General features: G+C 51.9%; 8 protein-coding genes across 8 annotated transcripts; 5 read left to right on the top strand and 3 right to left on the bottom strand.

The window, feature by feature from the left end:
• Positions 1-1,109: 1,109 nt before the first annotated feature.
• Positions 1,110-2,147, top strand: CGGC5_v014411 (uncharacterized protein; the record flags this gene model as incomplete). Its single annotated transcript, XM_032023172.1, has 2 exons — positions 1,110-1,147; positions 1,202-2,147. 2 exons carry the CDS (start codon positions 1,110-1,112, stop codon positions 2,145-2,147), a joined length of 984 nt encoding a protein of 327 aa, XP_031880124.1.
• Positions 2,148-2,467: 320 nt separating this feature from the next.
• CGGC5_v014410 (putative uridine kinase) lies at positions 2,468-3,234 on the top strand (the record flags this gene model as incomplete). Its single annotated transcript, XM_032023170.2, has 1 exon — positions 2,755-3,234. The coding sequence occupies one exon, from the start codon at positions 2,755-2,757 to the stop codon at positions 3,232-3,234; it is 480 nt and encodes a 159-aa protein (XP_031880122.2).
• Positions 3,235-3,480: 246 nt separating this feature from the next.
• Positions 3,481-4,547, bottom strand: CGGC5_v014409 (D-arabinitol 2-dehydrogenase; the record flags this gene model as incomplete). Its single annotated transcript, XM_032023169.1, has 3 exons — positions 3,481-4,127; positions 4,243-4,353; positions 4,442-4,547. The coding sequence occupies 3 exons, from the start codon at positions 4,545-4,547 to the stop codon at positions 3,481-3,483; spliced, it is 864 nt and encodes a 287-aa protein (XP_031880121.1).
• A 564-nt stretch (positions 4,548-5,111) lies between these two features.
• On the top strand, positions 5,112-6,033 carry lxr4-1 (L-xylo-3-hexulose reductase; the record flags this gene model as incomplete). Its single annotated transcript, XM_032023168.2, has 3 exons — positions 5,112-5,175; positions 5,223-5,948; positions 6,029-6,033. The coding sequence occupies 3 exons, from the start codon at positions 5,112-5,114 to the stop codon at positions 6,031-6,033; spliced, it is 795 nt and encodes a 264-aa protein (XP_031880120.2).
• A 216-nt stretch (positions 6,034-6,249) lies between these two features.
• ecdB-0 (Echinocandin B biosynthetic cluster transcription factor ecdB) lies at positions 6,250-8,570 on the bottom strand (the record flags this gene model as incomplete). The annotated part of the gene is made up of 8 exons (XM_066153090.1): positions 6,250-6,318; positions 6,382-6,425; positions 6,908-6,963; positions 7,013-7,061; positions 7,122-8,015; positions 8,067-8,257; positions 8,341-8,433; positions 8,494-8,570. The coding sequence occupies 8 exons, from the start codon at positions 8,568-8,570 to the stop codon at positions 6,250-6,252; spliced, it is 1,473 nt and encodes a 490-aa protein (XP_066007529.1).
• Positions 8,571-9,180: 610 nt separating this feature from the next.
• On the top strand, positions 9,181-10,869 carry CGGC5_v014406 (Bypass of stop codon protein 6; the record flags this gene model as incomplete). Its single annotated transcript, XM_066153089.1, has 5 exons — positions 9,181-9,411; positions 9,471-9,485; positions 9,571-10,519; positions 10,573-10,706; positions 10,804-10,869. The coding sequence occupies 5 exons, from the start codon at positions 9,181-9,183 to the stop codon at positions 10,867-10,869; spliced, it is 1,395 nt and encodes a 464-aa protein (XP_066007502.1).
• Positions 10,870-11,275: 406 nt separating this feature from the next.
• Positions 11,276-12,454, bottom strand: ARI (Aldehyde reductase 1; the record flags this gene model as incomplete). The annotated part of the gene is made up of 7 exons (XM_032023164.1): positions 11,276-11,511; positions 11,587-11,666; positions 11,724-11,887; positions 11,940-12,021; positions 12,080-12,177; positions 12,233-12,278; positions 12,330-12,454. The coding sequence occupies 7 exons, from the start codon at positions 12,452-12,454 to the stop codon at positions 11,276-11,278; spliced, it is 831 nt and encodes a 276-aa protein (XP_031880175.1).
• A 441-nt stretch (positions 12,455-12,895) lies between these two features.
• tal-2 (Transaldolase) lies at positions 12,896-14,290 on the top strand (the record flags this gene model as incomplete). The annotated part of the gene is made up of 6 exons (XM_032023163.1): positions 12,896-13,010; positions 13,069-13,187; positions 13,248-13,557; positions 13,605-13,663; positions 13,716-13,810; positions 13,870-14,290. 6 exons carry the CDS (start codon positions 12,896-12,898, stop codon positions 14,288-14,290), a joined length of 1,119 nt encoding a protein of 372 aa, XP_031880038.1.
• Between the last annotated feature and the right edge of the window lie 180 nt (positions 14,291-14,470).

Below are 14,470 nucleotides of genomic sequence, written 5' to 3'. Positions count from 1 at the left end.
CCGTCTTCTTTGGTGCTACTATCACTCTAAGTCGAAGTTTAGTCTCGGATTGCGAACTTCCAAATCATTTCCTTAGCTGTCTAGTACTCACTCATACTCTCCTGGCGAAGGAGGCATAGGCCGGCCCTCCAAACCAAGTTTGTCGATCCCCAGCATAACGCAGGCATTGTTCTCGGTTGGGATTCTCGTGTCTTCGGTGGTCAAAGTCATCTTGTAATTCCAAGCAAGTACGATATTTTCAAGACTATGTTAAAAAGGGGTTCAACAAAATCGCGAAATCGTACCTAGGTCAGGTCGAGGTTATTCACAATAATACGATGTCGTGGTGCTGCTCTACATGTAAGGAACTAGCTTCCGACCCACCGTGCCCAGTCCACTTCAGCATCCCGATGCCTTTCTGATGTCCAAGAGACAGCATTTCCGTTCCCGCCATTTCGATGCAGTCAGCGGGCGCTTTCCCGCAAACTGGTCTTAGACCGAAGCCAACGCCCGCCTCCTTGGCCGGCACATCGTTGCGCCAGGGGTATCCACAGAGATGTGGGTCGGCGGGAAGGCGGATGAGCGGGTAGCGGGAGCGAGGCATTTTTCGTCCGCATCCCGCCGTGCGCGCAAGGTGGACGGGATAGACGATACAGTAGCAACTCTTCGTCAATTGCACAGTAGAGCCACTCGGATGCGGACTGGAGGACCTTCCAATGGCATTGGCTTCCGCTGAAGCGCTACTCCCCGGATCGTATGATATCCAAATCCAAGGATCTCATTGCTCGGAATCAAGTGACGACATGGACATTACATGGTGTGGAAGGTGGGATAAGCATTACACAAGGCAGAGTACTCTATTTCAGGGCAGTTCCATGGCATTTCAGGGGCTGTGGGTGCTTCGAATAGCGGCATCACTACCAGAGCTTGTAAACAAGTCCAGTAACACTATGAGTCTGAGGAGATCGCTGTTCACCCAAGTGGCAAGCATTCAACGCATAAAAGCGAACGTTGCTTCGGCTCCAGGCATCTTGAAGCCCGCAAGCAGATTCAACTGCACCACCAAACCCGCTGAGCCAACTTATTCAATTGCTACGAACTGTCTTCGATTCAGCGCCTGCTCACGAACCATGGCGACCCAGACCACTACTGCGAGCCCTCTTCTACAGTAAGTGTCTACGCACCCAGTATTTGCTGGAATGTTATTGACATTTGCTAATAGACTCGACGCCTCCTATGGTGACTGGCGAGATGATCTGCGCACCAAGGGATATGCTGTAGTCAAGGGCGCTATTCCCCGCGAACGTGCGGTTGAGTACCAGCAACGGGCTCTGAAGTGGCTTACTTCCTTCGGCCTGCCGCTGGACTTAGACGACCCCGACACCTGGCTGGCCGAGAACATGCCTATACAGAGCAAGCTCAACACCTTTGACAACTATTGCGTTGTCCACGAGAAATTCATGTGGGATGCGCGCATGGAACCTGGAGTCGTGGATGCCTTTTCTAAAGTCTGGAACACGAACGAGCTACTCGTCTCCTTCGACTCGCTGAACATCACTCTTCCGGGGCGAAAGGACAAGCCGCCCCGCGCCCCATGGCCCCATGTTGACCAGTCACCCTTTAAACGCGGGCTGCACTGCATCCAGGGCATCATCAACCTGAGCCATGTTGACGATGAGGATGGCTCGCTTATGGTGCTACCGGGCTCGAATGCTTACAACGCCGAGTTTTTCGACACTCAGGCCGATCGATCCTCCTGGCCTGAAATTGATTGGCGCCGCTTCAGTGAGGAAGAAATGAAGTGGTTCGAGGGCAAAGGGCTCAAGGCGTGCAAAGTCAAGGCAGAGCCTGGCGACCTGATCTTGTGGGACTCGCGAACGGTGCACTGGGGAGCTGAGCCCACGGCGAACAGCAAAACGATCCGAACCGTAATATACGCATCCTACTCTCCCGCCAAACTTGCCAAGAGAGAAGCTCTTGAGGAGAAAGCTCGCGTGTTCAACGTCTATGGCGCAACGACCCATTGGGCGCACGACAACATTTGGCTTCGGCCTCAGCTTGCGCATCTTCCTGATGGTACGGTTGATCCACGCAACAGGGACGAGCCGCTAGAGAAGCCCGAGGTGAACGATATGATGTTGAAGTTAGCTGGATTGAAGCCATATTAGTCGCGCCACCACAGGCAAAGACGAGAGAAAACATAATTCATTTTTTGTAACTAGAACAGCTGCAGTCATTCGTTGAAATCTATGCGTCCCTCAATATTCTTCCTTGTGCCCTGTTCGTGGTTTGATGGTCATGGTGCTGGTAGCTAAGTTTAGGCCCTATTTGGCGCTGATCCCGCCATCCGCCACCCGCTTGCTGTGAAGCAAGCATAAAGCCCTTCAACGCATCAAGATGGTAATCTTCAACCATTACCTGTTACACATTTACATCTAAGAACTGAAATTACCACCTTATATCGAATCCGATCTCAATTTTAGTCGATATGCAGGATATGACGAGTCTTGAGCCAAATGTCAAGATGGAGGTAGACCGACTTTCAAAGAAGCTGCTCTGTAAGTGCTTCTGTCGTGCCTGGGCGAGATACAGTTGAACTGCCGCTAACACATGCTAAAAGCTGCCCTAGATTCACAGCCTGCCTCACGCAGGATCGTCGCTGGGATTTCAGGCGTGCCTGGCTCCGGAAAGACCACGCTGGCTCGGTTGGTCACCGCTCGCATCAACAAGTTCCGTCCGAGTGCAAAGACTGCACCTACAGCCGTAGATCTCGCGATGGACGGATTCCACTATTCCCGCGCCCATCTCGCCTCGATGCCAGATCCAGTCTGCGCTACACATCGCCGTGGAGCCGCCTTCACATTTGATGCTGAAGGCTTCCTGGCCTTGGTGCGACAGCTTGTCGCCGAATCTCCGGTGGAAGCGAAAGCGCCTTCATTTGATCATGCGACAAAAGACCCTGTTGCAGACGATATTGCCATTCCTAGTGAGGTTCGAATCGTTTTGGTGGAAGGAAATTACTGTGCGTTGAACAGAACTCCATGGAGCGATGCTGCTGCGTTGATGATGGAGCTTTGGTATGTGGACACGCCCGCTGAAGTGTCCCACAAGCGGCTCGCTGTCAGGCACCTTCAGGCGGGCATAGTGAAGGATGAGAAGGAGGCTTGGGAGCGAGCGACTGGCACCGATGAGCTCAATGCGAAGGACATTAGAGAGAATAGGCTTCCCTGCCAGGAGAATCTCGTGTTGGTCTAGATGTGGAGAAATTGAAGTTTTTCATCCAATCGAGAAAATAACATCCCGTTGACTCTGCTACGTGCTCCAGCAGCGGCGCATCTACATTTCACTGTAATGATTGAAACCGACATAACCTTGCCAAATGTTGGGCGGCTCCGTATTGCGAGATTGAGAAGGTAATACTTGAGAAAGTGGATTTTGAAAGTCAATTACTCGATGCAAATTCTAGTCATCTTCTCTTCTCTATTCCTTATTCCCCTATATCTACCATGCGCAGTGTCCGCCGTCCACCCTGAGGTCTGCCGCCGTCATGAAGCTGCTCGCATCTCCCAGGAGGAACAGCACGGGGCCCCGAAACTCGTCCACGGAGCTCAGGCGGTACAGCATGTTGTCTCCGGTCCACTGGTTCTCCATGCCTGGCTTCTGCAGCGCCTCAGCGGTGGCGGGGGTTCTGATGTACCCCGGCGACAGGCTGTTGACCCTGATGAGAGGCATGCCCTTTCGTGAGCCCCATTCGGCCGCCAGCGACCGCGCAAGTTGCAAGATTGCAGACTTGGAAGAGTTGTACGCAGCCGTATCGACTCCCTTATTAACGTTCGTGCCGCTCATGCTTGCGACCAACACCATGCTGCCGTCCACGTTAGCCTTCTTCATCTCCAGAGCCACAGCCTGTGCCGCTGCGAATGTGCCGGTGACGTTGATTTCCATGAGGCGGCGGAAGCGCTCGATAGAGAACTCGTGCGCGGGGTCGTTATCGGAGACACCGGCGCAGGCTACCAGGCCTCGTATGGGGCATTTGAGTGTTGGTGCAAGCTGGTTGAATACAGTTGTGATGCTGTTCTCGTTGGTCACGTCCAGGTGATAGTACGATAATTGCAAGCCAAACTTAGTGGCGAGCTTTTCCAGCTGGTCTGGGAACGTCGGAAGTCAGCTTCGCGTCCCGCTTATTGAACCCGTCAAATACTCTCCCAGTAATCTGAGAACAGATCCTGTCGGGGAATGGCTATCCAGGGATGGTCAACTTACTCCAAGGTTCGCTAGGAGGGCTGGTGACAATGTCGAGGCACACGGGGTTCCCTCCGGCCTCCAGTACTGCTTGGGCAACCTCGACGCCCAAATAGCCCGCGCCGCCAGTTACTATTTGGGATCGCGTCAGTTTCCACTTCTATTCCTTTCGTTGAAGCTCACTAGTTCAGGAACCTCAGAGATTCGACGTGCCACCTACTAATAATAGTCCGACCATCAAGACGGAATAAATCGGCAGCCCGAGTGGTTGGGCCGCCCTGCCGTGCCTTCACCTCACGAAACGAAGGGTCTGCCGTGTTACTCATGACGCCGCGTGGTGATGCCTCCTCAACGATGATTATCTTCAATACAGATAGTGAGAGCTGATTTCGTGAAACAAGTGCAGAAGTCCTCGTGAGAACGAAAACTTTAGCAGCGAAAGAGAGGGTCAAAGTTGCTATTACATCGCTATGTGTAGCACATGCGGCGTGACGCAAAGGTCCCTGCAGACCCCCCTCCCCCACATGCAAGGCGGTGCTCTTCCCGCTCTTCCGCAAAAGTCCGCCAGCATCGTGACTGACTGATTTGCGTTGTTCCACCAGCTCTTTCGTCTTCAGAAAGTATCGGAGCCAGCGGATGTCGGACCGTATGGGCCAGGGACAATCGTTTGGCCCTGAACGCATGCTAAAGCAACGGCATGGACGCGACTCGCTACAAGATGGACCGAGTATTAGAAAAGTAGAAAACGCATCAAAGGTGATATCACCCTACTCATTTGTACTTGCTTTACATCAAGATTCACCTGCCGTATCTCTGATTCGTCATTCGTGTTGTTTCAAATCCAGATCCTTCGACGAAGAAGAACTTCGACACACATTCCTAAAGCAGAGATGGCGTCTAACACAGCTCGACCTCTTGAAGGCAAAATCGCCGTTGTCACCGGCGCCTTCCGAGGTGAACAGACTTTCCATCTGGAAAGAGCTTTCTGCTAACATGTTCAGGCATCGGCTCTGCCATTACACAGCATCTTGCAGGCAAAGGCGCCAATATTCTGGGCGTGTACACGTCCGACTCCTCCACCAAAGCCGCCCAAGAATTGACCGCCTCGCTCTCTTCAAAGCACGGCGTCAAGATCGTCCCTCTTCAAACGGACCTGATCCAACCCGAGGAAGCAGGCAAGCGAATCGTCGAGACGGCCAAAGCCAACTTCGCCCGAGCCGATGGCACTCTCGTCATCGATATCCTCATCAACAATGCTGGCGTCGGCGGTGACTATGCCCTGGGCGAGGTTCCAGCTGATGAGTTCCACCGCATTTACGCCGTCAATGTCTTGGCCCCCATCATGGTCACGCAGGCAGTCCTGCCGTACCTGCCACACGACCGCTCGGGCCGCATCGTTAACATCTCTTCCGTTGCTTCAAGCATGGGCTTCAAGACGCACACCCTGTACGGCGGAACGAAGGCTGCGTTGGAGGCCATGACGAGGACATGGGCGAGAGAACTTGTGGAGCGGGCTACCGTTAACGCTGTGAACCCCGGTCCCGTCGAGGGCGACATGTACTGGGCGGCGGGAGAGGAGTTCTGGAAGCAATTGGAGCCGTTTCAACTGGCCGCTCCTTTGACGGCTGTTCGTGATGGAGTCGATCGGCTGGAGTTGGTGAAGTTGGCCAATGAGAAGATGGCTGGGAGACGCCCGGCTTACTGGACCGAGGTTGCCGCCGTTGTTGGTATGATTTGTGGTCAGGACTCGTCTTGGTGCACTGGAAGTGTCGTTTGCGCCAATGGAGGACTAAGATTCTCTACTTAGACTAGCCAGATGTCAGATATAGCCCATAGAGTAACAGCTCCCTAAACCGATATAACGAGATGCTTCAACCCAGTGATGTCGACGGGTGCCGGCGTTTGAGCTTTGCTAGTCGCTGTTTCTGGTGGATGGACTGTAGAATGCAAATGATTGACTCTATACTGGACTCAGGTGACGCCCAACGCTGCATGCCAACTATGAGTCGAGATACGATCCCTTCAATGTCAGGAACCAGGTGCTTCAAGATCGGTGAGTCCGATGACGTGGCTAACACGAAAGATGTTGCTAAGCACCTGGACGGAGTCACTATAGTCAGCGTGGCATTCTGCGATGAGTAACAGCAAGGCAGAACTTACGCTTGGCATATAGCCCACACGTATGGGGTGCGTTTGGTCAAGACCTGTAGAGCGGTTTCAATGTAGTTGCGGCAACTCTGAATACAGGTCTCAGCGTATTTGTAGACGTAGGTAGGGATCTCATCAGCCGTGCTGACGGACAGAATGTATACAAGACACGGACGTGAGATGATGTGCCTGGCTGACCAGTATCGGAGTCGCAGTGAAGCCTCGTGTGCATCAGTAGGCACGTTATGACTCAGATCCGGCTTGATGCTGTCAGGTAACGAGTGATACCAAACCTCAAGCTGGCGTGTAAGCTCATTTAATACTCTTTCAAGTGAGCAGATTGTTGATAAAGATGGTGACCCAGTGGAGTTGTCGTTCTCAGTATAGCTTGGCGTGCTTGCTGGTTGGAGAGGGGCCTGGCTTCCTGACGCGTACACTGCGTTATGGATGCGATTTAGAAGGCCCCGGACCGAGCATAGAGCAAGGAACACGAGTCCGTCTCTTTCATCGGGGCTACTTAGCCGTGGATACTGCATACGGTCGATGTCGATTTCAATACCGCTCGGTGGTACGTGTAGTTCAGCTAAGTTGTCACTGATCATGCTCATTAGCAGGGCCCAGTATGCGCAGGCTTCTGACTTACCACTCCAGGAGAAAGCATGCCCAGAAGAGGCGACCGACGGTCTCATTCTCTGCGTTTGAGAAAGCTACGCTGCCCTGGTTCCGACTTGGCACCATCATTTGCAGCTTACTGGACGCCATATATACGAGTTTCCAAGCAAGCAATGGTCGAGCGAGGCAAGACATGTAGATAGCGGAGAGGACCAGACCTGTCGGCAGTGAAAGATCGGTGCCGAAGGACGTCACCCATTGCGTTGTCAGTATCTGATACGCAGGGATGAAATATTCAAGGCCGTATGAGTGGTTTGTGGAGTTGACATCCTCATAGTCCGTGCTGGTCAGCTTCCCAAGGGCTAAAACGACCAGACAGACAGCTGCATCGACATCTTCGCACTGGTCACCTCTGAGAGTCCGATGAAAGAGATCCGTGAAAGACGTCTTGTCCAATATCGGGAACGTAGAGTTGATATTGGTGAAGTAGCTCGAAATGAGACCATCTGTGGCACCGCCAATGAAGTCAACGGATGCGAGCAGGAGGGACAGGTCATGTCGAGAGCTGAGTTCTGGGATGCTGGTTCGACATGTCTCAACCTGGTAGAAGAAATCTCTTGGATAGTCGCCAATCAGGCGACGAACGGGTTCAAGAGCGAACATGCTTCCGGTGGAGGTGTGGTGGCCTATTGGGATGGTGATAGGTGCGTCATCTAATAAGCGGCTGTCGGATCGACCGCAGGTGATGCAGCGCTGGCCATGGCCGATCACTGGATATGGTGGCTCGGCTGAGACCCATGTCTTTTCAACGGGATGCGACGCTGTCATGGCCGGACCATGGGATGACAGGTATGATACAAAGCCTTGGATGTTGTCGAGCATGGAGTCATCGTAAACGTCGCTCATTAGCTCCCCTTGGGCTTCATGTTGGTTACCTTGGTCCGTGTCCGATGCCGTGATGGTTACACCATCTGTGACAGTTGTCGGTAAAGTCGAGTCGGTGAGATTAGGAGTTGGACTATCCGTAGACTGGCCTGTGAGGTCATCAGTTGGAGGTGTCTGTTGTGGTGGCGAGCCATGTGAACTTGGAGATCCTTCGTCTTGGTGAGCAGAGCCCGGTGTTGGTCGCTCAGACGTAGGCTGTTCATCACCGTCTTGTGTCGGCTGAGACTCTTGCCGCTGTCCATTTTGCTGTTTAAACATGTTCTCGAGCTGATCCAGCCGGCGCAAGAGAGCATCTACCGGCAAATTTGCCGAGGCTTGCGTTGGGTTTTGCCTAGAATCAAGCCGTAAAACACATTGTCAGCTTGAGATCGTTCAGTGGAATGGCTTTGAGTAGCCGAGGGACATGGCTTGTACCTCGTGTCTTCTGAAGGCTCTGGGTACTCGCAGTCAACGCCAGACACGGCACATAAACCGCACGCAGGGCGCTGGGAATCACATTTCCGTTTGCTGTGTAAGAAGCGTCAGTGATCTGACCAAATTGGACGCTGAACAGAGGTCTGAACTTACCGATATCGACAAAAGTGACAGGCAACAGGTGCCCGCCGCCGCGGGTAGTTCGGCCTTGTCCGGCCTTGACTCGTCATGATGCAGATTCCGATGTGATGCTTCCGCGGTGGCTGATGTCGAGCTTGGGAAGAGCTTGAGTCTCAGTGTATGATTACAACCCAGTATGTTGATGTAAGTACTCTCTGTGAGGTGATCTGCGCATCCTGGAGGGTTGAGATGCTGTCTCTTGAACATGAAAAGAGCACGAATCTGGGGTAAACAGCCTGGAAGCCAACTTCCCCGCACCCTCTCCGCGTCGGCGTCACACAGATCAGCCCGGATCCTTGAGTGGTTAGGCCTGGACCCCCATATTTCCACGCGTTGTAGCGGGAATAGCAGCAAACCCACTGAGCCCGATGCTTTTCAGCGCCGGTGCGCGGCCTGCATCATGCTGTCAGTAAGAGAAACCGAACACTGTGCAAGGTAACAACAGTACGTATCGGATGCGTGATTCAAAATGGCTTCGTCAAGGGGGGAAAGCCAATGAGTGGACCCTCTCAAGAAACCCTTATCAGAGACAATAGATTGCTAATGATAAATAAGAACTGTACTCCCCGGGTTGTGACTCTCAGTCTTCAGCTGTGTTTTTGGTGTTGACTCGGTCTAAGGTACTGGTACTTATCTTAGTGCGCACTGCTCATCCTCACCATGTCGCCCCTGAAGCTCATCTCTCCGATCTCGTCGTTTCTCATAAACAACAGGCCTTTTCGACGCCAAAGGTCTCGTGCAGTCCAGCCAGCCAACCCCGAACCCGAGTCCGACGATGCACACCAGCAAGCTACGCATGAAAGATGGGATTTCCCGCGCATTAACATTGCCAAACTAGGCGCGATTTTCTGGTGTTTCCTGCTTTTGGGCAGCAATGACAGTTCTTACGGTGTTAGTGCGGTGTGGCCCTCCCATTGCGAGGTTCTCTACTGATTTGGCGACGATTCCAGGTTCTCATTCCGCAGGTTCGTCTAGCAGTGCAGCCCGAACAGATCATCTTTCCGATGTCTTCATGCTTTCATGCTTTGTCGATCTAACCTCGGGTAACAGATTGAGGAATACTACGGCATCACTTATCTTCATGTATCGCTCATCTTCCTATCGCCTGTGTTGGGATTCATCATGAGCACTGTATCGAACCACGCCGTCCATTTACGCTACGGCAAGCGCGGAGTCATCATCATGGCGGGGACTTGTCATGTTACAGCCTACCTCGTCGGCTGCTTTCACCCACCATTCCCCGTTCTCATTGTCGTCTACATCCTCGTCGGTCTTGGATCGGGCGCTAAAACCGCTGCCTGGAACTCATTTGTCGGGGGCTTCAACAAGTCAAACGAGCTTCTGGGACTATTGCATGGCTTTTACGGACTAGGTGCGACCATTACTCCAGTCACCGCAAGTGCACTGTTTTCCCAGGGCTGGCATTGGTACCAAGTATACTACGTCTTGGTCGCGATGGCTGCCTCGGAGTTCATTCTTACCCTTTCCCTCTTCTACCCCCAAAATGGAAAGGCATACCGAGAAGAAATTGGCGAGTCCCGGGGACAGCAACAAACAATTGAGGTCCCCTTGCAGGCGATGCCGCTTGGTGAGAATGCAGGCCGGCCACCCATGAGGCGGAACCCTTCTTCAAGAGTGTTCAAGGCCGCCAACAGCTTCAAAACTAGCAACACCTGGAACTGCCTCAAGAACAGGGTCGTGCTAGTTTGCAGCGCCTTCCTCCTGGCTTATGTAGGGTCCGAAGTCGCTCTCGGCGGCTGGCTCGTGACGTTCATGATCGATGTGCGCGGCGGCTCAGCCTTTGCATCAGGACTTACTGCCAGTGGTTTCTGGGCGGGAATCACTGTCGGTCGGATCATCCTTGGCTTTGTCACTGGACGTGTTTTCAAGTCTGAGAAGCACGCCGTGACCGTGTATTTGGTCTGTGCCATCATCATGCAACTCTTGTACTGGCTCATTCCCAACTTCATCTCCTCGGCAATCATTGTTGCATTTCTAGGTATGATTCTTCTCTTGCCAAGACCCAAGGACTTTTCTGATGTCTCTTGCCAGGATTTTTCCTTGGCCCCGTGTTCCCTGCAGTCATCGTTTGCCTGTCTCGTCTCCTGCCGCAGAGAATGCGGGTGTCTGCCATCGGAATTTGCTCAGCTATCGGAGCCTCTGGTGCCTCGGTCATTCCATTCATGGTGGGAGCTATTGCTCAAGCTAAAGGAGTGGCTGTGTTACAGCCCATTATACTCTCTGTCCTTGCGGTCTGCTTCTTGCTCTGGCTGTTACTCCCAGGACTTCCACTACGGACAAGCACTGTCTCACGACACGCGGCAGAAGGCACAATCTGACAAGATTTGATGAGTCAACTTGCAAATATTGTTGGATGGTTTTAACTAGATACTTCAGAAACCACCTTTGCTCAGACATCATCCCATTCGCGCCTAAGCTGACAATGATCATGCACTCAGAATGGTTCATGAAGGCCCGCATTGCGTTCTCCAGGGGTGTCAAACACATTGACCTTCCAAGCCGGGTTGAAAGTGAAGGGGAGACCTCCAAAGCGAGCAGGGTCTTTGCGGCCAAGTTCAGTGAGAGCTTCATAGCTGTAGACACAAAGAGTACCAATTGTTAGTCTAATGCTATGCTTGGAAGACTTCAAATCCACATTACCTGTCACCGTCTAGGTCAAAGACCTGGAAGTTGGATTCGATCCTGGATGCCTTCACAGATTTTGGTAGGACGGAGAACCCTCGCTGATCTCGTGTTAGAGAGACGTCCCTGAAACCAGAGAAATACTTGCCTTGATTCCCCATGATCCGAGAACTTGGCCTGCATCTTTACCGAATTTGCGAGCAATGTTGTCCACCGCGGGATTTCCAAGGACTCTGGCCCCTCCTCGAGCTGCATCGCCGCCAAACGGCATGTAAGCGGTGATATGGATGCCCTTCGATGTGCAGTAATCGAGCAACTCCTGTTGGATCAGAAGAGGATGAGCTTCAACTAGTTGAGACGAATGAGCTCTACATTAGAAAGGATCAATCATCTCAGATACGTTGAACATTAGTGTTGACGTACCCTGGTTGACAGCTGGAACTACACCAGTCTCGTCAATGAGCTTCTGAATGTGCGCCGGGCTGAAGTTGCTGACGCCAATGCTTGAGGAATGTTAACATCATATGCTTTAGTCACGTCCAGATCAAGATGAACATCACCTCTTTACTTTGCCAGCCTTTTGAACCTCGATCATAGCTTCCCAGGTAGCCGTCAAGCTCAGTTGCCTGTCGAGCAGCATGTTGCCTCCCTCAGATGGTTCCAGCTTTACGCCAGTATCGGACTTGGCATCACCAACCGCGGCGAAGTTGACTGGCCAGTGAATCTATTCAATCAGCTCCTGTCGTTATGACGTGTGACTGGGCTGTTCATCTTACCAAGTAAAGATCCAAGTAGTCAGTGCCTAAGTCTTTCAAAGTCTGGTCGAGGGCCTTCTTCAGATTCTCGGGTCGATGATGTCTCCAAGGCTGTCAGCGTGATTGCTTATCTTTACGACCACCTTTCTTTTTGTACTGACGAGTTCCAAGCCTTGCTAGTGATGAAGAGGTCTTCCCTCTTGAAGGCCGGCTCCTCCTTCCTCAGAGTCTCAATTGCGGAACCGATTTCCTTTTCATTCTGGAATCCCGATTAACGCAAGAGACATGGATGATGAGGAATTCTGAAATCCTACCTGATAGAACTGAGCGCAGTCAAAGTGCCGCATGCCACATCTCCATCTTGAATAATGTCTCAGTGACTGTGGCACCCATTCAAGAGTGTATGCTTACCCCGCTAGAACAGCATCCCGAACCTCATTTGGCTTTGAGAGGTACGTCCCCAGGCCAATTATTGGAATTTGATTTCCATTGTTGAGAACAGCCGTCCTCTTGTTGGTGGGAATTGAGGTAGACATCGTGTGACAGGTTTTGAGGGCCTTTCAAACTCGGTTCTGACTATTCACTAACCGCACTATCTACCACTCGTCGATGCATCCCCCAAGTTCCAGTGTCCTTATACCGGAGCACAAGTTCGGGCTATCTTGACTCCATCAAGCATCATACAGCGATGGAGCTTGATGCAAGTTGATGTGGGGACTATGCGCATCCGCACTCGATTGAGTGACCGGCGGAGCAAGCGGACGAAGCGGGATTGCTCCCGCGGCAAAACTTCGGCGAAGTGGATTGCGATGGCGCCTACTGTGGAGGCAGGTTCATGTGAAGATGACGATGCATTCTTATTGATTCAGCTTTTCCATGTTTTAGAGAGAAATTTAGGTACCTTGCTGAATTATTGATCTCGTTTCTAAGTTGTTATTGCATTCGCACGAGCAGCAAATCAGTGAACAGTTACCAACATGGCCAACGAGAAACGCACGAGCTTGCTAGAAGCTCTTGAGAGAGTTTGCAATGTAGACGTAGATGCGATCGACCCGAAGGTCTCTACCAAAATGCCATTCAAACCCCACAACCGTGAGTTTCCGAAAGCTCCGAAAGTTAATCAAAGCACTTTTGCGCTGACCAATTCCAGAAACATCGAACCAGGTCATTTGCTGCAACACCATGCTCCAGGCAGAATACCGGGACATCTTCTTGGAAAATGTCAAGAAATACGGATCTCAAGGGTGGGAAGAAGTGTTCAACCGCGTTGTAAGATTCATTGGCACACAAGTGAAGGACGTCATCGAACTTGGTTAACTCGGCGTTCAGTCCGTCCAGTTCTGCGCAGACAATCGGAAGAACATCACCGGCCGCGTTCTTGTACAAGTATCGCCCAGCCACGTTCACGATAAGCAGCAGGTCTTGGATCAATGCCACGCGTATGACCGAGCCTTCAGAGATCATGGTATCACGCGTGATCAATATGCGATCAAGATCGCATCGACGGGCCCAGGCTTGGCTGCTGCCAAGATTCTGACCGAGGAGGGAATCAGAACTTTGGGAACTTCGATGTTTAGCCTTCCGCAGGCCATTGCGGCAAGCCAAGCAGGATGCCTTTTCGTGAGTCCGTATCTCAATGGTGAGCATACCCATGGAAGTAATTGACCACGGACTGACACCTTGCAGAGGTTGCCGCTTACGAAGATGACTCTTTGATGCATAAGGGAGATGATCCCGCAATGACGGTGAGCTTTGACTGCGCATAACTCTTATGGCATGCTAATCGCCCTTGTGAAGCACCCGATGGCTCCCCGTTTAGTCCATATTTTGGAGACTTACGCCAAGATGTACCAAGCAACGGGAAAGGACCAGCCCCTTATCGTCATTGCGAGGTAAGTGTCCATAGAGTTTGTCTTGCTTTGCCTGGGAAATACGGTCTGACAAAATACAGTCACGCGAACATTGGTGAGATCATTGCCACGGCCGAATTGGGTTGCCAGCACATCACAATTCTCGCCCATCACCTCGAGGAACTTCAGAGCACGACCTGCGACGATACTGCACTATCAAAATACCCCTTCTTGAAAGATCCTCCTCTCAAGAGGCAAACTCCGTACTACAAGGACTTCAAGACAAGAGACAGGCTCCAAGGGCATATGAAGATTGACCCCTTGATTGGGCCCACGTGGGACGGCAAGTTCGCCAGCACTGAGACGGATTGGCTAGCGAATGATGGCGAAGCGCTGTCGAAGGCAATTGAGGCGGATCCAGCAGTTGTGAAGAAGTTGAAGGATGTTTTCAAGGCTTTCGGAGACGCGGATGTGAAGGCTAAGGCTGCCATAGAGAGCGAGATTGCTAACCTTAAAGGTTAAGACCAGTGCAACAAGAACTCCAGAGAGCACATAGGCCGGAGGTGAATGCAGCTAGGTTGAATTGGCAATAGAACTCATTAAATTTGCCCAAAGCTGTCTATGTTTCATCAGAAATATCAACTTATACAGGCCATTCATCCGAATGATGTGACGATGCTGGAGGCCTCTTATAAAAACCAT

Source organism: Colletotrichum fructicola, assembly GCF_000319635.2.
Source record: "Colletotrichum fructicola Nara gc5 chromosome Unknown KSG_Nara_v1_contig09, whole genome shotgun sequence".
Classification (NCBI taxonomy): Eukaryota; Fungi; Ascomycota; class Sordariomycetes; order Glomerellales; family Glomerellaceae; genus Colletotrichum; species Colletotrichum fructicola.
The sequence above is the reverse complement of the archived record's forward strand: the minus strand, read 5'-3'. Positions and strand labels throughout refer to the sequence as shown.